The sequence below is a fragment of the Chelon labrosus genome, assembly GCF_963514085.1.
Source record: "Chelon labrosus genome assembly, chromosome: 8".
NCBI classification, from domain to species: Eukaryota; Metazoa; Chordata; class Actinopteri; order Mugiliformes; family Mugilidae; genus Chelon; species Chelon labrosus.
Window position 1 is genome coordinate 21,694,504 of NC_140358.1, and position 22,156 is coordinate 21,716,659.

The 22,156-nt window shown below is 42.5% G+C and overlaps 1 protein-coding gene across 1 annotated transcript; it reads right to left on the reverse strand.

Annotated features, from left to right (window-relative positions):
- myot (myotilin) lies at positions 1–18,048 on the reverse strand (the record flags this gene model as incomplete). Its single annotated transcript, XM_084549887.1, has 16 exons — positions 1–2,039; positions 4,270–4,403; positions 4,981–5,146; positions 5,263–5,470; positions 5,648–5,786; positions 6,480–6,517; positions 7,131–7,229; positions 8,078–8,228; positions 8,637–9,658; positions 9,758–9,974; positions 15,593–15,995; positions 16,425–16,448; positions 16,955–17,096; positions 17,222–17,284; positions 17,459–17,630; positions 18,041–18,048. 16 exons carry the CDS (start codon positions 18,046–18,048, stop codon positions 1,897–1,899), a joined length of 3,129 nt encoding a protein of 1,042 aa, XP_084406013.1. The 3' UTR covers positions 1–1,896.
- Positions 18,049–22,156: the final 4,108 nt, after the last annotated feature.

The following is a 22,156-nucleotide window of genomic DNA, read 5'->3' on the forward strand; positions in this document are numbered from 1 at the left end:
ATGAAGACGGTTAAGAAATTAAAACTGAAGTCACATAGACTTTATTCCTCATTCATCCAGTGATACATAGAACTTCTTACACAACAAACAGTACTTAAGGAGAATGCACACGACTACCTGCAGCTTAATATCTCCACAGAGTCTTAACTTCCTCTTGTGCTTTCAGCAAATCCATCGTTTAAGCCTGTTCGATCCAAACGCCCCAGAGTGACGAGCTAAAAACCACTGGATCCAGTAGGTACGAGACACTTGAACGATTCAGTGTAAATCCAGTCCTAGTACATCTGTTTTATACTGTCACTACATATGCGGCGGCATTTAAGCCAAATGTCTCGAAGGCACCGATCTCAGCTTTCTATGGACATCTTAAAATGAATACCTGTCAGAGTAAAACTCTGGACACACAAGGTTAAATGTCAGATTTTTCACTTACATGCAGATCTAGACATAAATACAAGTATTTTCAGGGGTGAAATGATCTTCAAGGTAGGCAAGTCAAGCATCATTTTTTAAAAGATCTGTTTTCTATGAGGCCAGAAATAGGGTCTTAGCGCAGGCTGGCACTGATACCCAATTTAATTTGAACACAAAGAATGAATAATACATGCATTTCAAGAGAAAATGAAGACTTTCTCCTCTGGAGTAAAGCGCTGAACATCTCATCTGCACTGCAGATGTGATTCAAAGTAAAATAAGTTATGTAGGTCTGAACGTTGTTTTGTGTGCCGAGTGCAGATCAGGTTTCGTTTAGTTTTAGTCCGAGTTGCTGATATTATTATTATTATTATTATTCACCTCTGATTGCAGAGGTCCCAACACTGATAACTAATAACTTCAAATAAATAGCTTCATTCACTTACACATGTGAATACCTTTTAAAAACACATACTAGGCTCAATTTACACACAGCAGTCTCTGAGCAGTGACCAACATCTCAAGAGTTTTGACGAGTAAAAAGCTTGTATTTTGTTTTCCAGTTAACTTCACTGGCACACGTCAGAGGCAGCAGCAGCAGCTGTGATTCAGAGACAGAAACAAAAGGATCCTTAGTAATAATTCAGTAAAAGCGGAAGGAAACGAGGATGGGAGCTGGATGACGGTGACAGAGGATTAAGGAGCAGTGCTGGATTGTGGGTACTGTAGTTGGTTACTGTGTTGTAAGCTATACAGCAAAAGAGAAGTGCAACTTGAGTTTCAAGAAAGTTTCTCTAAAGGAACATTTCTCTCTTTCAGAACAGATGGCAAACATATCCCGTCATCTGTGTGTTTTTAAAATGTGCAAATATAATAGATGAGAAAATAGGAGATGGTGCTACTGTGCTGTGATTGGCCACCGGATAGAAAAAGCTGGAAAACGCAGAGCCGGCTGTGTCTCTCCATACCAGCTCTATTAATACATCCATGATGTAGGAGTAGTGTTCTGCTGAGATCAGACAGGCAGGCACACGAAGAGACGGAGAAAGGGGAGCAGAGCAGAGAGACTTAGAGGCTCAAACATGAGCCTTAAACAATGACCAGACTGACAGAGACAGAAGGGCACAGCGGTAACACACAGCGGCAGATGGACGACACGGCGAGTGATATTATCCCAAGTGTTTTTTGAAGGTCAAGCTTGTTTCCTCAAAGAAAAAAACTTTAAAAGCAGCTCTGAAGATCACTAAACCTCTGAAGGATTAATTTCAAACGTATAAGCTAACACACCTCTCAAATAATAAAGAACAATCTCCATCACTGCATCACAGTTTACCGTCTGCGCCTTAGTGTTGAAAGTTTTGCAAAGCTAGTGTGCCTCGTACATCAACCATAAAGTGGAGCTTGTTTAATAAAGCGTACTGAATCTGTCCTGGGATGTGTGCTCATCTCATCCACCTGTGTTTCCGTGTTGCCGGCTCGGTTTTACAGCTCCTCGCTCTCGTACAGCGGGGCGGTGTGCTGGGCGGGGCTCTCCACCGTCAGAGCGGGAACGTGGCTCAGGGACGACAGCAGCTTCAGCGTCTTGGAGCCGGGGGGCGCCGTTTTCATGGGCTGCGTGGTACGAGCTGCGAGGGGGCAGAGGAGAGAAGTCAGGTATTACATCAGTAATAAATCTGTAAAAACCTGGTTGAGTTGGAACGCTAAATCCACATCTTGTCTACACTGAATCTGGCATGTTGGTAATCTCCCACATCCAGGAGAGAGAAGCCGGCTTTTCAAGGCGTCTCTTAGAGTCCAGCAGATAACACCAGAGGAGACACCACAAGCAGCAGCAGCCAGGGTCCATTCTGGTGGCTGGACTCAGACTTAAAATTCTTCTCATGCCAGGTGTCTGAAAATAACCCTTCTACTCTGCACACCATGGCTCAGTGCCAGATATGGTGACCAGCGCATATTTGAAGGAACAATGGTCCCACAGCTCTCTTGATATTATTCTCACAAAGGCTAAACGTATTCTTAGACTGACCAGTTTATTTTTAACACGACAAAAGGGCAAAAGCATCATCCCCTGAATAAATAATACATTGCATCTAATTCAATTTGTTTTTAATTCTGCACACTAATGCCAGCCCTTATCTCCTGTCAGACATGCAGGAAAGGCTACTTATCTTCGGACCATTTAACGGTCGATAAACTTGTATTAAAAGTAAAACATGCCAGTGTTGTCAGCATTAGAGCTGCAGAGCAGTCGAGGACAACACTTCAGTTTGTTAGACAGGTGTCAAATGAACTGCTGCTAATGTACAGCACATGCAACGTGCAGCAGTTCCGGTGACGGGACAGAAAGTAGCACATGTAAGCTTTCAGTTTGCAGGATGCACTCGTAATATGTAATTATCAGCTATGATTCCATGTAAAAAGGTCCCAGGTTCGAATCCACTGGCCGACTGGGCCTTTCTGTGTGGGGTTTGCATGTTCTCCCTGTGTCTGCGTGGGTTCTCTCCGGGTACTCCGGCTTCCTCCCACCGTCCAAAGACGTGCTCATTAGGTTAATTGGTGATTCTAAATTGGCCATAGGTGTGAGTGTGAATGGTTGTCTGTCTCTCTGTGTTAGCCCTGTGATAGACTGGAGAGCTGTCCAGGGTGTACCCCGCCTTTCGCCCGATGACAGCTGGGATACGCTCCAGGAACAAGCAGTTACAGAATATATAAGAATAGATCATATCAACAATACATTATATGCAACCCTAAATTTTTGCAAATCAATTGTAATAGCAGCACTTAAAGACTTGAATCAGATATCACTACACTAAAATGGACCTCTCCCACTCCTCTACAGTCTAAGTCAGCTGTACGTCTACTGTATTTTTAGCCAGACAGACTCATAATTAATTTTGTCTTATTCCCTAAATGGGTCGTGGGGGTACTGGAGGCTAATCCCAGCACAGAGAACATGCAAACTCCACACGGAACGGCCCCCCAGCCAGCCAGAGGGTGGGTTTGAACCTTCTTGCTGAGGTGACACCACAGTGCTGATTCCACTGTGGTGAATAGATCAGGGTCTGTCTAAATACTGCACATAATCAGTCGGCTGAAAGGATTCCTTGTACTAATTGGGATATGCACATGCACAAATGTTGACTCTATGAAACAATGAGACGATAAGTCAACTCTCTGGAGAAGCTCTACTCCTCCACTGTTCCACTTCCAGTGTCATTTACAGAAAATACACATTTCATCAGTCAGTGAGTAGTGATGTTTACTGACTGTATAGTCCATTTGTTTAGTAGTGATTGTCTCTAATACACACAGGCCTTGATGTGGAACTCAGCTATTTTCATGCAATTTGAATTTCCTTGCTGCAAACTGCTCTGATTATTAAAAGAACTTTACATCAAGTCTACATCTTTGGAGACTTGGTAATATGAGTTCTGCTCTGGTCTAAACTCACTTTCAGGTTTTTGTTAATCAGGTGCTGCTCATGTGTAACAAGGAGCCCTCCACAGAGCAGATGGCGTGTTATGTGATCAAGCAGAAACCCAATAGCCGTCTTGTATTTTCCTCCATAGTTATGGTTCGGACTCAGTGATCACGCAGTATTCTTTAGGTGAGCCAAACGGCACCAAGGCTCACGATCATCAAGTTTCCGCTTGATCACATAACGCAGCATTTGTTTGACGTGTTCCAGGGGACAGAGCTGGATTCACTGTGGCACTGAGCACACAGCATTCTCCATCTGCTGTTTGATTTTACAGCCTGCGCTTCTATGGTAACTGGCAGGGTATCTCATACGGCAGATAGCTGAGACGGGCCCTTTAAAGCGCATTTGCATAGGAAAAGATGGGACACACTCACTGCCTACGTCCAGCCTGGCGTTACATGTGGACATGCCGGCTTCGTTAATGGCGGAGAGAGTGTACCAGCCAGCATCTGACTTCATCACCCTCTCTATCAACAAGCACTGCCGGCCTGAACCGTCCTGGTACAGGCTGTGGAGAAACAAAGAGAGATTATGAAGTTAACACAGAGGCTAAAGCGTTCTGATAGAGGCTGAATATGTCAAAGAACTAATGCATGTGCAGGAGATAAAATGCCACACTGCCCCAGTGTTGAAGACAGTGTGAACATTACTTTTTTAAACCACTTTAACAAAACATAAAGATCATTTCTGAGCATAATTATAGACTGAAAGTTACAAATCCATCTCTCTAGCAATACAGCAGCCACTTTATCTTGATTAAAGACACTAAAAAGTTAGGAAGTGCAAAAAAAGCTGCAGTTTCTTCCTTCGCTCCCCGTGTTAAAATGTCCGACTTTACAGCAGAAATATATTTACAGCTGGGTTTTTATGTAACTCACCGATTTCACTTCTATTTTTGAATTAGCCAGGAGTTACTGATGAAAAATACTGAGCCCAGGATGCTGTCGCACCCAGGCAACTCACGGAGGAAACCACTCACAGTCATATTACTTATATCAACAGCAGGATGGAGGCAGGAAAAAAAAAGCTTGGTGTGCACTAGTGGAGTGCAGTTAGAAACAAACTAATAACTTTAGCAGATGCACCTCATTCTGCTGGGATCGATGCGCAGCATGTCTTTGTCTTTCTTCCAGAAAAGCTGCGGAGGAGGGGAAGCGTCCACTTTACACTCTAACCTAACAGTGTCGCCCTCTAGAGCTCTGGAGTTTGACATCTTCTGGATGAAAGTTGGAGGACGGAGAACTTCCTGAGCTGCAGAGAGGAAGAAGAAGAAGAGGTTGCACTTTACAAGGTAATACTGCAGTAGCACATACATGAAAATGGGCAACATTTACAAAAATACACCATGAATATAGTGTCATTTTTACCTATTACATCGAGCCTCATGGTGAATCTGCTCTCCCCGGCTCTGTTCCTGGCTACACACTCATACACACCGGCATGATGCACCGTAACAATCTCTATGATGAAGGAGTGCATCCCTTTCTCACACACCAACATTTTATGGTAGTCGTCCGGACGGATGGCTTTACCGTCCAGGTACCAGCAGACATCTGGCGTTGGGAGGCCTCCAACCTGAATTTATAAAAGATTAACTGTTTTATTCCCTGTTGCTTTGCTTTGAATACTCAAATTTGCAATGGCTTTATTTGTATGAGGGAACCCTCCATCTTGTATTCAGGACTTCAATGTCTTGATAAACTTTAAAAATGACATGTGATGTTTACTTACGTGTGTGTTTTAATGATTTACCTTGAAGTCGATCCTACAGAAACGTCCCTCCTCTACTGTGAGGTCTGGGGGAATCTGCAGGAAGCGAGGACCGTAACATTTCTCCTGTATAGCTGATCCCTCGTTACTCCTCTCGTCTGTCCCTGAGTGGTGCCTCCCCCTGCCGACACATGGTTTATTTATAACCTCACTTTCAATGACTGAATTTTACAGTCCATTGGTGACACAAGTAACCATATTAACAGGAATCCCTGTTTCTGTCCTTTGACAGCATGGATACTGCACAAGGGACCGGAGCCTTCTGTATCCCTGTTGGGCAGTTGGGCGTTATTAGACCCGAGATTTAAGAATACTTAGGGCCCCACACTTTGTAGAGATTAAGTTAACACAGGTTATAAATAGGGATGGACAAATACTTTCCTGGAAATGTTCAATCCTTATACTCATTTCTGCATAAAACTTTAAAATAGCTTTGTTTTAAATCAAGCTTCTTCTTCTTCTTCTGGAAACAATCAGCAAGAGAAACAACTGATGCAACTTTTAAAAAACGGACCCAGATTTTCAACCACTGTGAGATAAATTAAAGAATTATCTTATCTTATCTGATTTCAGTAGCAGCTTGTATGATGTAAACACCGGGTAGCACGCATGACTGCACAGAGCAGAGCTGTACTAATATTATTTTTCATTTAATTTAATTTAATTTCAGACAGGCTGATTTATTTTTATAACTGCTCTGATAAAGTAAATGCAGTCATGCTGAACAGAGACCTCAGGGGGATATCCCATGTCCAAGGTTATAATGTTACCATGGGTTAATAATTAGATGCAGTATTGATAGAGGCGTATTTACCATAGTCCACCTTTGTGTCTTCCTTCTGGTGATTCTGGCTGTAACAGAAAAGAGGCGAATATAAACAGAGGTAATTCTAAGTTTCTTATTATACTGGTCAATGGGATGACAGAATACCAGGAGGGTAACTCTGCGCTCTGTGTGTATTGAGGCACAATAGTTCTGTTGTCGCCAGTAAAAGGGGCCCTTTTCTCAGAAAGCAGGCTAGAAATAGCTGCTGACAAACCTTGTTGGCTTGAGAGGACGACGTGTTTGTGGAAATGCATGCATGTGTGTGTGAGTGTGACAAAGAATAGATGCAATGCCCTGTACGGGACAGAGGCTTTTTGACAGAACAATCCTGGACTCACACACTGAACCGGCTAAATGAGAGAATGAAGCAGCGCTCTGCAGCTACTGATTATACTGCCAGGCTTTTTCAGCTTTGGGCCTGAGAGCCCATCGGGGGGCCCTGAGAGGGAAAGTGGCTCCCTGCGCAGTCTTTCAAACCTAAATGACTGTATTAATGTGAGATCTTTACTTAATAGCTATTGGGGATTTGGACCGGAGGCAATGTAAGTGTCAGCACTGCAGTGCAACCTAAAACCCACTGTTGACACAGAAGGATTTTTAGAATAAATAAGATGGCCAGTGATAAAATAAACGTTGTACCTGGTCGAGTGAGTCTGAAAGACTGTCTTGGTCAAACATGTCGGTAGCGTTGTCTGGACCCAACAGCCTGCGAGCCATACGCTCCTCATAGGACAGTTTCTGTCAAAATGAAGCTTCATATTGGTAAATTATGATTTTTCACACACATATAGAAAGTGTGTTACTGCTATTCTTTCTAAACTAAAGTTACTTTTGTTTCACACACTGTACGTAAGCTACAGCCTGAGTGTTGATGTGGGAGAGGGGGGGTCAGGGTTTTGTGGGGATGAAATGGAGGGTTTCTTCACTTCCAACACAGTTTGCAGGACACACACAAACACACACAAACATTTTTGCATGGCTATCTTACTGAGGACATTCACTGATATAATGCATTCTCTAGCCCTCACCTAATTGTAACCTTTACATTAAAGGGGAACTACTGTTTTTTACAAACTGGACCTTTAGATTTACGTAAATCCATATAGTGGGAGTGACTGGGGCACCGAAACGCAGCCTCTAAATAATGCATTATCTGCCGCGAAACTCGTTCATTTCACCAGTATTTTGTTATCGTACGCTAGTGCTTTTCCCCGTTGTCATCATCATCTAGGGTACTAGGGTACGATTAACAATTTATTGGTGAAATGAACAGGTTTCGCGGCAGATAATGCGTTATTTAGAGGCTGCGTTTCGGTGCCCCAGTCACTCCCACTATATGGATTTACGCAAATCTAAATATCTCTCGAATGACTACAAATTACACAAAGTTATATGGGTGAGTAAACGATCGTATTTTATGCCAGAAATAAGGTCCAGGTTGTAAAAAACAGTAGGTCCCCTTTAAAGTCTTAACCCTCCCTTGTAAAAAAATGAGGACCGGTCAAAATGTCCTCACTTTAATGGTGTAGTCCTCAGAAAGATAGCTGTACAAGTACACACACACACATACTGCCCACACTGCACACCTGGCTGTTTCTCCTCCTGGCCTCCTTTGAACGAAGCTTCTTTTCCAGATCCTGGATCAGGGCGTCTTTGGAGCCTTGGATGTCTCCATCTGTGGAGCGAGCGGAAGAAGGACGGGGGGCTACAGACTTCTTCAAGATCGGTTTGGGAAGACTGGTGGACGGGAAGAGAAAGAAGGGAAGTAGGGGAGAAGTCAAACAGAAGGCACAGAGAAGACACCAGGTTTAATCCCATAATGATTTATGCTACACATAGAGAAATGGGCTACGTCCTAATTTTAACAGATCGGCTGTTTCTCAAAAACTTGCATAAATCAACTTGTAATTTGATGTTGCTTTTAATCTCTGCATATCAGATGGATAATGGGAGAAGCAGAGGTCATGTAACTGAAATTATTTTCCTAGCATATACCCCCTCAGTTGGCAGTTTATTAGGTACACCTAGCTAAAACCAATACAGCCTAATACATCAATAAATACCACCTTTATGAATATTATAATGCTCAGTTTTGCACTTGTCTGTAAACAAGTGCATGCCAATTGGATGTGTACTTCAACTCACATGCTTGGCGATGCCTTATAGTTGGCGGGCAGGGAGACCACAGCAGGCGGTACCCTGTTCTGACTGTTGGGAGCATTGGGCTGTGGGACAGAGGAGGAAGAGGGGGAAATAGGAGAGCGAGGGAGGGAAGGGGACACTGGTGACGGTTGTTGCAGAGGGAAGGCTGGAGAGGAAGGGGCCCTTGCTGGGAGGAGAGGGCTGGAGGGTGCAAGTGGGGAGCGGGAGGGAGAGATGGAGGGGTGGGGGAGGTTGGAGTTGGGAGACAGTTTAGAGGAGAAAGGGGACTGGGAGGGCAGCACAGAGCAGAGGTAAGCAGCAGATGCAGATATAGTATCCTGGTTAGCTGGCAGCGTGGCGCTGCCGAGGCCTGTGGCGCTGGGGATGCTGGGAGTGAGAGTGATGGTGGAGCGCATGGTGGTGCGTGGCAGAGAAGAGGAGGGGGACGGGAAAGGAGAGGAAGAGGTGCTGGCAGAGGGACTGAGCAAAGAGGTGCTGGAGGAGAGAGGAGGTGCAGCAGAGAAAGCTGGGGTGGAAACAGGAGAGCTGAGGCTGGATGAAGTTGGAGACGACTTGGCCGTTCCGTTGACCTGAGTCTGGATGTGTGTCTGGGACGCTGACTGGGTTTGGTTCTGAGTCTGACCGAGGTTTAGTGACTGAAACTGAGACTGGGTTTGGTTCTGAGTCTGACCGAGGCTTAGTGACTGAAACTGAGACTGGGTCTGCAACATGGACTTCGACACCGACTGAGTCTGAGAAAAAGACTGACTGTGTGTAGTTTTACTTTGACTCTGTGCCTCCATAACATTTTGACTAGTCTGGACAGCGCTGAGGTTCTGCTCCGAGTTATTCTGGTTCTCCTGGGCCTCCCTCAACACGCTTTCATAGCTGGGCGCTTGGAAGGACGGCTGTGACTGAATAAAATGCCTCGGCCGCTCATAGTTGAAGGCGCTGGGAGGGAAGGCACTGGGGGTGAAGGTCGGCAGGTCCGAGAGGTTCATGGTGTTACCTCCTGGCTGGGCGGACTGGAAGGAAGAAAACAATCAGATTCACAAAAATGAAATAAGAACGAGTTATGAGTTTTAACTGCAACAGAGAGCAAAAGAAAAGTGAAATATTCTTACTGTGAAGTTGAGCTTGCTTGGGGTGAACAGCTTGGGTGTTGGGGCTTTCTCGTTGACTTGTGCTGCTGGTGGTGGAGAGGGTGGAGGAGGGCTGGGCGTACAGGCTCTGATTATGACCTCTGGTGACCTTTGGCCCTCTGAGCTCAGGGCACTCTCCTCCTCGCTGCGACCAAAAGGTTCCTCAGAGGAGTGGTTGGCCGGCTGAGGCTCAGGATAACTGTCAGATAAAGAAACACATGTTTAAAAACCGACTGATGAGTGAGATAGAAACGGTTGTGATGATGAGAAATGTCAGATGCATTAATAAATAATACCAAGAGGACAAACTGCATCAGACGAACATCGACAACCTTCTATCACATACAAAGTCTTATGCACATCCTCAATTAAATAATAACCTTGTATTCAAAATCCCAACATTTAAAGGGGAATTACTATTTTTTGCAACCTGGACCTTATTTCTGGCATAAAATACTATCGTTTACTCACCCATATAACTTTGGTGTCATTTGGAGTCGTTCAGATGATATTTAGATTCTGTGGTGCGCTGCCTATATCCATATAGTGGGAGTGACTGGGGCACCAAAATGCAGCCTCTAAATAACGAATTATCTGCTGCGAAACTTAGTAGGTCAATGTACAGACCCCAGGTGATGATAACAGGTAACTCTGGACTCAACAGTTATGTGTATCCTAACAAAATATTGGTGAAATGAACGAGTTTCGCGGCAGATTTAGAGGCTGTGTTTTGGTGCCCCAGTCACTCCCACTGTATGGATTATATGTGGCGCTCCACTGGATCGAGGGACTCCAAATGACACCAAAGTTATATGGGTGAGTAAACGATCGTATTTTATGCCAGAAATAAGGTATAGGTTGTAAAAAATGGTAATTCCCCTTTAAAGTCCCTATTTGTCCTGAACTATTTCTCTAATGAAATAATCAAATCATTGTCCCATGTCACATGTTCACACATAACAGATAGATACTGTGCAACATGTTGAAAACATTTAAATAAGCAGGGTTGGGTTCCTTATCTCCTAAAAAGAGAAAGACGTCAAAAGTAATAGACTCAGTTTGGTGTCCTGATGTCAGACTGAGTCTAAAACCATCAGTAAACCTACAAAAACATTGTTCTTCGACGAAAGAGTCCAAATAAACATCCAGGTGGGGCAAAGATCCATAAACTTATGACCACTGTTGAACCAACAATGAATATCCTAAGCTACAGTCTATAGTGGGTTTCAAAATGACTGCCACTGCACCAGTGGGACCGTCTAATGAGAGGAACAGATACGAGTGGTCCTGCTCTCGTTTCAACCCACTCGGTAGTTTTCTTCCTCTAATACCAGGCCTGGCTGGTCCTCTACTTTTCTAATAGGAAAGAATGCTGTTCCCATGACGACCACGCAGTCCCGGCTACGCAGGAAGAATGATGACAATAGCAGTCCCTTTCTTCTCGCTCTCTCACAGATTTACTTGCTTGCACACACTCGTTCACATGCTCGCCGCATTTCCCCCTGCTGTCTCCGGATGGCACAAGATCGCTTTGACGCACCAGCATCGGCTGACCGAGAGTGGGAAACTGTAATCTTGATCAAAACACACTAATAGACATATAGTTTTTATTTTATTTTGTTAAATATGGAGAACTTTTGAACTTGTATGTGGCCATTAGGTAGATGGATACACATTAAACCAAAGAGTCCAGAAAAATCATTTTAGTTCGGTCCAACTTTCAAGCAAAATGTTTTACAGACGTAGTGTTTTTGGCTCAAGGCCTAATGTCCCACCAAATTTCACTGAGGTTTTTAGGCTTAGACCCAGACTTAGTTAAACTTTATTGATCCACAGGGGATATTGCTAGGTCAAAGTGGCTCAGTTGCACAGAACAGAACAGAAAACACTCTTGAAAACCACTAGTTAGAAGAAAAATAGGTGTAAGAGAATTTACAATTTCTTTGCAATATCCTAATAACTTGCAGAGGAGAGGATTTATAAACTTCACTGTAAGACAGTCCAACCGGCACTGAACTGTAGTTGGCTGATCATATTTACGATAAGAATCTATGTGATACTACGAGCTAATGCTTGGAAATATTAAGACTGAGGCTGCAGAAAGACATTTTGACTTCTGTCTGAGCAGAGAGATTACACAGTAGTTGTTTCTAATTACCTAAACAACGTTAGGTGCGCTAGCGTACACACTGGGTACACACTCTACTGAATTATTTGTTACACCTGTTACTGACAAAGTCAATATTAGTAAATCTATGTAAACAGAGACCAGAGGTGAATAATCAAAGCTCAAAAACATCTTCATCTTGCCTCAGCTGTTGTCGGACGAGAGGCAGGGTGCACCCTGGACAGGGTCCCCAATTAACCTAGCGAGCATGTCTTTGGACAGGGGGAGTTCCCATGAGAGAACCCATACAGACACAGGGAGAACATGCAAACTCCACACAGAAAGACCCCAGTCAGCCTGGATTCGAGCCCAGAACCTTCTTGCTGTGAGGCATCAGTGCTAACCACTAGTCTTATTTTAAGTGTGTATCGGTGGATATTAACAAGCCTGGTGTGTGATTTAATCCTGTGACAGCATATGTGTGTGTGTGTGTGTGTCTCAGTGTGTGTATTTGTGTGTGTGCCATCAAGTGGGCAAAGCTATATTGGTCTTGGTATTCGGACATCAGCTGGCAGGTGCAGACACTATACTGGTGACCCAACCCTTCTGACACACACTCACACACACACACATAAAGAAGTGCATAGCATTATGGGTAGGAGCACGTATGACCACAGACGACAACAGAGGGACAAAATATAAAGGTTCGACTTTTTTTGATTCAGAAAAGACTGGAGTTAGACATTTTTTTTCATACTGGGTGGTGAGAGGTCATTTTCAAAAATATATTGCCATGTTTGAAATATTTTATATTACAAAACTTAATTTATTCTAATGACAGCTGCAGAACTTAAGGATGACATTTTGATAATAACAGCGACCGACCCAACAAGGTTACGTAACTGGATTTACCAGCATAAACTCAGCAAAGAGCTGATCAGTAACATCATAGCGCTGCCTTCACATACTGTCATTGTATCAGTAGTTCTGTGGACAACATTTAAATCACTTTGAGCATTTTTTGATATTTTGATGACAACCTGACAATGGGGCGAAGATGCTAAAGCAATAAAAAGTCATGTACCAACTGGCAACATGCAAAATGCTATAAAAAAAAAAATTAATCTTCACCCTGCAGTTTGTGTCCTCTTTCAACTGAGATTGTTATTATGATAGGAGAAGGAAAAAAAAAAAACCCAAAAACATCCAAACCAACAGATGCACTCCAAGCTAGAGATAATCCATCTCCTCTTCTTCCATTACAAATCAAAACCGCTCTCAGATGAACTTAAAGTTGGCCAAAGAACCTCAACATGACCTTAAAACCCAGACTTCTGCCAACACTTTCTGAACAACTGTTGTTGTGTGCAGCACAGAGGAGTGGGGGGGTTTCTGAAGGACACAGACGCCATGTCTGCTCTTCACATTACAGATGAGCTCATGGTCCTGGACACTGATATAGAGGGCTCAGACTCGGCCAAGCATACTTCACACCATGAAGCTCTCGCTGAATCTCACTATGAACCCAAGTATCAAGTCAAAGTTAACGACACACTCCGTATCAAACATCAAAAAATACTGAGCACACTCTTACTTTACACCCACTAAGCAGCAGCAGCAATAGGATATCCCGTCCCATTTACAGTTTCAACATTACCACACACACACACACACACACACTGGTGGAAGTTTGAGTATATTTGTGGTTCAATATCCTCAAGTTCATTGCGTTCACATGGGAGAAGCTACTTTTTCCCATTCTAAATGAGTTCCAGTGAACGCACCAAATTAGATGCGTCTACATGAGTCACATTAAATATATGTAAACATTAAATAACTTGTCAAAAAGGAAATATTGTTTATGAAATATTGTATTTTGGGTTAGTTGCGTACATTGTCCAAACAAAATGGTGAGAAAAGTATACAGCTGACGTTTTGAACTTGAAATTGAAAATGTCAACGGCGCGAAAAAAAAAACTTTCATTTCAATTACCTGACAACTAGTCCCCCGCTGGGCTGTCCGAAACAGCAAATGATACAAACCCCCCCTAAAATAGACTAAAGTTCACTTTCCAAGCGCTCTAAACATAGTTTGACCTTTTAAGGACGACATAGCATATTAGGTTTCCATGATATCAACAAGGAAGGGAAATTAACCTCTTTAAACATTAACCACCGCGCAGGAATACATCACTAAGATGAAACGTTGACTCCAAACTACAAAAAAAAAAAAAAAAAAAAAAGTTCCTGGTGGCTTGTAAAGTGAGAATCCGCTACCGGTGCAGAGACAAGCAGGGTCTTACCTCTTTAAACGTTTCTACACCGCTGTCCGTACACCTCAGTAATGGCTGAATGAAAGCAGACTTTCTCTGCAGGGACACGGGATCTAGACTCCGCGCAGAGGAGCGGGAGGCTGGACTGCAACAGGTGACACCGCGCGCTCACGAGGAGCACGGAGGGACGTGGCCGCGCATGGTCCGGCGGACAGGTTTATTTTTCCAAAAGCTCAGCATCGTCTCCATGCTGGTTCAAAACACAGACGGCTCCTCTCTGACGCACTGCTGCCGGCTGGCTTGTTGTTTGATTTCACCGCATTTGTACAGCATTTAGTTAGCGTGTTGTATGTGTTTTGTGTATCTCTGATTAATTATTAACACGGCATACTAATAATTTTAAGGAAATTCTCACGGTTGACTGCTCCGCGCGTTTATAATACAACAGCGACCTCATCTGGAGGAAAAGAGAAACGACAACAACTAGTCTGGATAGATAGATAGATAGATAGATAGATAAATAGATAGATGGATAGATAGATAGATAGATAGATAAATAGATAGATGGATAGATGGATGGATGGATAGATGAGTGGATGAGTGGATAAATAGATAGATGGATGGATGGATGGATGATGGATGGATGGATGGATGGATGGATAGATAGATGGATGGATGATGGATGGATGATTAGATAGATAGATAGATAGATAGATGGATGGATGGATGGATGATAGATAGATAGATAGATAGATAGATAGATAGATAGATAGATAGATGGATGAGTGGATAAATAGTTAGATGGATGGATGGATGGATGAGTGGATAAATAGTTAGATGGATGGATGGATGGATGGATGGATGATTAGATGGATGGATGGCTAGATAGATAGATAGATGGATGGATAGATGGATAGATGGATGAGTGGATAAATAGATGGATGGATGGATGGATGGATGGATGGATGATTAGATGGATGGATGATGGATGGATGGATGATAGATAGATGGATGGATGGATGGATGGATGGATGAGTGGATAAATAGTTGGATGGATGGATGATTAGATGGATAGATAGATAGATAGCTAGATAGATAGATAGATAGATAGATGGATAGATAGATGAGTGGATAGATAGATAGATAGATAGATAGATTTTAATAATAAAGTCAGAACAATTGATACAGATAATAGCTTAAAGCTAAAAGTAAAAAATATATATCATGTCATAAAATATATCAGATTAGTTGTGATGCAGGTAGAATAAGGCCAAGGGTCAAAGGTCATTGAGAGCAATAAAAATAAAAAATACTCTCACTATCACACACAGTGAAGAGCACCATAAAACTATTAGTGCTTCAGTGGTTTAATATATCAGTGTGTGCATAATGTTTATGGATGCTACTTGACTGGGACTGATGTGCATGTGTACTCACTCGGCGACAGGGATGTTATCTTCCAGAGGGCTGTCTGGCCACTCCGGAGGGGGGAGGTTCACACAGTCAGGCAGCACAGAGGGAAAGTCCTCGCTGGTCGTCCTGGAGGACAAAGTCTCCCGCTGGAACACTGCTTCGTTTTCCTCTCCGAGAGAGATGGACTCGTGCTGTCTCAGAGCCTCGATCTCCAGCTGCTCCTCCAGGTCTTCACGGAGCAAAGCAAGAAGGTGACTCAGGTGAACTTGTAACAGATGAGTTAGGGTAAATATATATATAAACTCACCATTGTAAACCTCCAGTATGGCTGAGCAGGAGACAGTGCCGAAGGGGTTGTTGACCACACATTTAAACATGCCTGAGTCTTCAGGGAAGGCCTCAGTGATCACCAGTGTGCACAGCTCCTCTGCAGATTTTAACACAAGGCCATCACTGTGTGCATGTCTTCATGAGTCAGCAGCTGCGTTAGACACATAATCAAAAGTGTGCTATGCCCCATTAGTTTGGGATCCACGAATCAAAATCCAATAGTGACTGCTCATTCCCTCTATGCATTTGTAAGAAAGCAATCGATGGAACTGAAACACTTGTTGAGGCAGAAGACTTCTCAAGCAGTTACCTGTGATGTCCATTTGGTGCCGCCAGCGTGTCAAGTTACAAAAACATAAGTAGTCTCAGTAATTTAACAACCACAAAGAAAAAAAATATAGAAATATGTGAATACACTTGTTTTTTAGTTTGTTTTCTTATTTTTATCCCTGTGAACAAATGGTGCATCCCTCAGTTTTAGAACCACTTCTAACAATACTCAGTGCAGTCAGTATTCGACACTCACCCGGCACAGATGCAGAACTTGCCTCTGCAAAAAACAAGAAGAGGAAAAAATGTTTCTGAAATAAACTTTTACATTTTGAATGCATAATGTTTAACTTGAAATAACACAAATCTGAACTGCTGTTAATATGTAAAGTCAATCGCAAGCAGCACAAATGTAAGGTAACTCTGTCTTAAGGATGAATGAGGTTGACCATCAAGTGTAATATTACAGGGCTCACCTGCAATGTTATACTGCATAAAATCCGTTCATAAATCTTTATAAACTGCTGTTTTTGGATCAGCCATTGTTAATATCAGGACATTTGTGTCTAACCTGACCCAGAGTCAGCCACAAACTCCAAAAACAACTGTCAGATCAAAAGTTTGAGTGAATTTCAGGTGTAGATCTTTACTAAAGAGATACTTAAGACATGGGCTTCAGATTATTTCCATTCATAAATTATTGATTACAAGCACAAATAAATTGCAAGATGTTCGATTTTGTAGCCAACGCATGCAGTCACATCGATGACCCGAGTGCACACTCACTCTTGCGCAGTATCCTAAAGTCATCAGAGTCCAGGACTTGTTCATCCTCTCTGTACCACAGGACCTGCAGGGGCGGGGTTCCCCTCAGTCTGCACTCCAGGACCACCAGCTGACCTTTTACTGTGGACAGGTCATGGAGGCACTGATGATGATGATGATGACGGGGATGGTGAAATGAAAAGAAGAGACAGTGTGATTAAAACCAAAAGATTACTTTAACAACTCTGCTCCCCAAAAACACACATACAGTGTGTGCGTTTGTTTTACCTTAACAAATGTAGGAGCCACTCCACTCCCTGAATACTGCTGATTGTAGATGGGACTCTGAGTCTGGACACAAAACACATTTGGATAAATTCATGCATTCATTTGCATAAGGTCAGCTGCACCTGCATACATTTGGGGGGGAGTTGAAGTGTTGTTTACCAGCATAAAGAACATATGCACATAAACTAATAAACAGATACAGGGTTAAAATGATTCATTGTGAATAGATGTGATTACCCTCTGTGGGCTGACACACAGCGGCTGCACCAGGCTGGAGTGTCTCTGTGCGAGGAAGGTGGAGGAATCGGAGCTGGAGGAGCAGGAGGAGAGCTCCCGGGAGGAGGATGCAGAGGAGGAGGAGGAGATGGTCAGAGACATGGTGCTGGTTTTCTTCTGCACCCTCTGGACGCTACAGAACGGTACAGAACAGTCCAGTCATCATAAACATGTGTGTAATCTTAGTACTCATGTTGTCACAACTTTTCAAAGGGTTAAAACGTGTTAAGACTTGTTTAGAGGATAAAGGTTACAATGAGGTTAGTAGAAACCCAGAAATTTTGTAAGTGTGTGTGGGTTGATGTGTGTGTTCTTGCACAGCTATCTATCTGAGGACTAGAGTTGTAGACCATCAAAGTGAGGACATTTTGGGAAAGTGAGGAATTTTTGACTGATCTTCACTTCTTCTGCCAGTTTGAGGGTTTAGGGTAAAGGTTACAATTAGGTTAGGATATTAGTTTTGATGAGTTGATGTTATGTCAATGAATCTCCTTTAAAAAACAGCCATCCAAACATTTGTGTCTCTGTGCAGGTATAACTTACTGTGCCATGTTTCAGGCGTTCCAGGAGGCAGTGACAGAGGTTCTGCAAACACAAAGGCAGACATCTGAGACATCTCCTGATACACATCGCTCAGCAACATGTCTAACTGCATACACCCAGGTGTTAATACATATATCTCTATGAATAATAAGTAGGGATTTTCAGAACAAGCCTGGTCAGCAGTTTTTTCCTACTGAAAGCTTTTCAAACAAAGGGCAACAGTGGAATAAAGCAGCCACATAAGAATTCAGAAATACTCTAAAAACTCAAAACTATGAAAAACTTGCTGAAGAAACTTTTTCTGAGTTTTAAACTAATCAAAAGTGAGTCGTATGTTATACAGTTATACAACAACGATCATGCATTTTTCGAGTGTTCAGGTCTATTAAGAACATGGTGACTTTTAAGTACAGTAAAAACACGAATATCACCTAAATTTGTTCCTTTATGCAACAACATAACATCTAATTTTCATTTGAAAAGCAAATTTGATTTGCAAATCCCTACAGAAGAAAAGAAAAACAGTATTTTTAGTTATATTCTATTTTATTGCAGGTTTAGAGGTTTAGTGTCGGAATTCAAGCTCAAAATCAATCAAACTGCAATAAACCACACTTTCACGCTAACACAGAAGAAGGATATGTACACAGGACTCCACTGCCAGGTCAGCAAATGCATCATTTCATGTGCACCAAATCCCTAAGTGTCTCCATTGTGGTCTTGCTTAGTTTGGTAAAGTATGGTGTGTGGTACCTCAGCTAGTTGAAGGTGTGTGGAGTCTCTCATCGTTTTACACCCAACAGGCCCACAATTTTCAGCATGCTGCCCTCTGAGCCTCTGTCTTGAGCCCAGAGAAGGAGCTGATGGAGGAGGCTCAGGTTCAGGTTTCCAGGCTAAATTAAACTCTGCCACCTACTAAGCACCGCAGAGAGTCTCTCTGACCTGAGAGAAATCTCAGCTTCTCCACTAACAAGACACATACAGGCAAACAGAGAAAGATGAAAAACCACTTCACTGCTGATTTCTGTCTCCTCTTCCTCTCTTTGAGATTCACTGTCTGTGGACACTCTGTACAAGGATCCCAGAGCACAGGTCAAACTGTGTATATGTCTACATGAGAGGATCATAGATTTAGAAAAAAATAAAAATAAAATAGTTGCAGCATGTATGACATCCATGTGTACATCCAGTTTCCCCCTCAGATAATCTCTCCAAACAGGTGTGCTTGTGTATGCATACCTTTTTAAAGCCCTCTGTTGATACAACAACAACTGCAGCTAAACCCCTTTGTATCAATTGTCTCGGTTACGTAATTGCAGAATTTCTGGCAGCGGCAACAGGCTGTATTCACACAGTGTGTCAAATCTGCTACCTGGCAAGCAACAGACAATAGAGGTACGCAAGCAGGGGCAGCAAGTTCAATCAGTACATTCATATGCAGACTAATGTTGCATGGATTTTCAGGACATGAGAAAATATTTCAATTTGATACGAGTAATGTCAAGCGCCCATTCTGTTTGGTTTTATTCTGACTGAGGCCCAAACATAGCTAATTAAGACATGTGGGATATGCTAGTATTATATTAGATCTAAGAGTATTCCTTCGACATGACTTTCAGAATATACTGTGCATCTCAGTTGGGCTGTGTGAAACAGTTTGCACCCAACAGCCTTTTTCCTGTTAATAGCCAACACTGTGTGCGGTACACACACCCACTAGCCAACATTTTGCAAGGCTGATGTAGAGCTGCCTGCTCGAAAGAATTAATTTTCATTAGCCATGCAAAAATCTGGAATCAAGACAGCATGCATAATGGTCATTTCAGCTTGCTTTTCTAGAAAGTTGGGCATCCAAGAGAAGTCATATTTAGAAAGAAAAGATAAAAACCAAAAGGGACAAGATATTCCCACATTTATCACCTTATGTACATTAAGCTCCAGAAGCACATAATCCTACATTTCCAGTGCTGCAGCTTGATGGTGTCTTTACAACACACTTTCCCTGCTTGATAATGACAGATTTAGGCGTCTTTCCAATGCCTTGCCAATACCACAACCCCTATGGCCATCACTATGACTTTCATGTCAGAAATATTGGCCTCCAGACCGACAGAAGAAATAATAAAACAAGTGCTTTTTTACAGACTGAGTATATAGAAGATGTACTGAGAGGATCTACAAGGAGCAGACCCAGAGGCCCAAAAGGTCAAGGCACCCTTAGCTCAGTTAAAAGACATGAAACAAGCAGAAACAGAGCACAGAGATACACAAAAACATCACAAACAGATGCAAAACGACCACAGATAAATTTAACTGAATACCAAAGACACAAACCACCACAAAATCATCGCAGAGACACTATAACTATCACAACAAAACTAAAAAAAAGACAAGTAGTTATTTCTAGTAGTTATAGATAAGCACGAAAATACCTCAGTCTGAGCTCTGATCTTAAGTCAGTGTAGGGAAGTCCCTGACTGACCCAATAAACTAGTTTTAGAGAGGTTTAGCAACAGATTTTACCACCAGATTTGTGCCAAAAATAGCTGCTAACATACCTTCGTCCACGGCTTATTTTTGTCTGCGTGGTGAGTGGCATTGGTACAATATAATCCGTTTGCGAGGTGACTAATTTTAGACCAGGTGTAGAATTAGTAAGGCTCTGTGTATGGTATGTTATTGATCAATAGCTCTTGCTGTGTGATCTTGCATTTGAACTTTCACGCTGGCCTCAGAATTGTGCGAATCGTCAGCGTAACATAACAAGCAGATGTTCTGCTAATGCAGTGTCGTGACCCGTGGCAGATAAATAATGATGGCTGATATTTTTTTTTAGCAACATGCAGCCTCCTGGGATGACGTTGGACACACTGGTTCTGTTCCACTGGAAAGAGTGAAGATGTTACTGTTCACTTCCAGTATTACAGGAACTTGTGCTGCCAGAGCACCTGTTCTCACCAGGAAGGAGAGAGCGAGCCTCTCAAGATGAGTCATGGTGGGGAAGTTCGTCATTCTGTTCGCTCTTAAACGCAGTAAAGTGCTGTAAGTTAAGATGTATGTGTATATTAAGATCCTTATATCTGCATCAGTTTAGCATGAGTAATCTGTTCTTTTCATTAACAGCATGTGCATATGGAGTGTATTTATTTCCTCTATTTTCAGATCTGTACCCTAAAACACAGAACTTTTACTGTAGGTTTCAAATTAATTTATTTTTTATCAAAATGAAATGTCCAGATTCTAAAAAATTGTCTATCCTAACTATACCTTTTAAGGAAAACCTACACCTACCAGTAATCCACCTGGATAATTTAAACAAACCACCCACTGTGTAATTCCAGCCCTGCATACCCCCCGCAGCTCTCGGCTGTGGACAGATTTAGCACAACCGTGGAACATTTTAACTGCAGGGCTGGATAAGTGGACCCTACCGTTATATAAGTCTGTGGGTTTTGATTGACAGGTAGCATTCTTATCTGTGAAGAAAAAAATAATAATAATCTGTCCCTGCATGAGGCTTGCATTCTGTGACTAGTACAACAGTACCCAACATACTGATGCACATGGTATATATATTTACTGTGAACAAGACCAAAAGAAAACCACAACTACATTTTTCAGACAGAAGCTAAACTCCATAAGCATTTTCTGAATGTGCAGCATAAATGGTTGCTTTATGTAGCATTTATAGATACTGTATATACTGTATATTGTTTTGGTGGTTGTTTAACGTCATATAATCTACTAACTGGGAGACTATGCTATCAACTCCATTTCCCTATAAAAACCAATTTAATGTTTACATGTTTCTGTGTGACATGTCACCTATACATCACTCTCTGGCCCAGCACTGACCAGAAAAAGTCATTTTGTAGGTGGTAGGGGTATTAGGGGCATTTCAGAGCTTGTAATTTCCTGGAAAACCATTGATGACTCATCCTGCACTGGAGGGTGTATACAAAATTTCCATCCAAAGTAACATGCCCCTGTGTCTTTAACTTCACTAGCAGCGCTGCTAGCTTCTGCGCTAAAAGCATAGACTGTACAAAAAAATGGACAATGCATCCTCACTTCCTCCCATTGGTCAAACTGATACGAGTATCCCGGGGATACGGC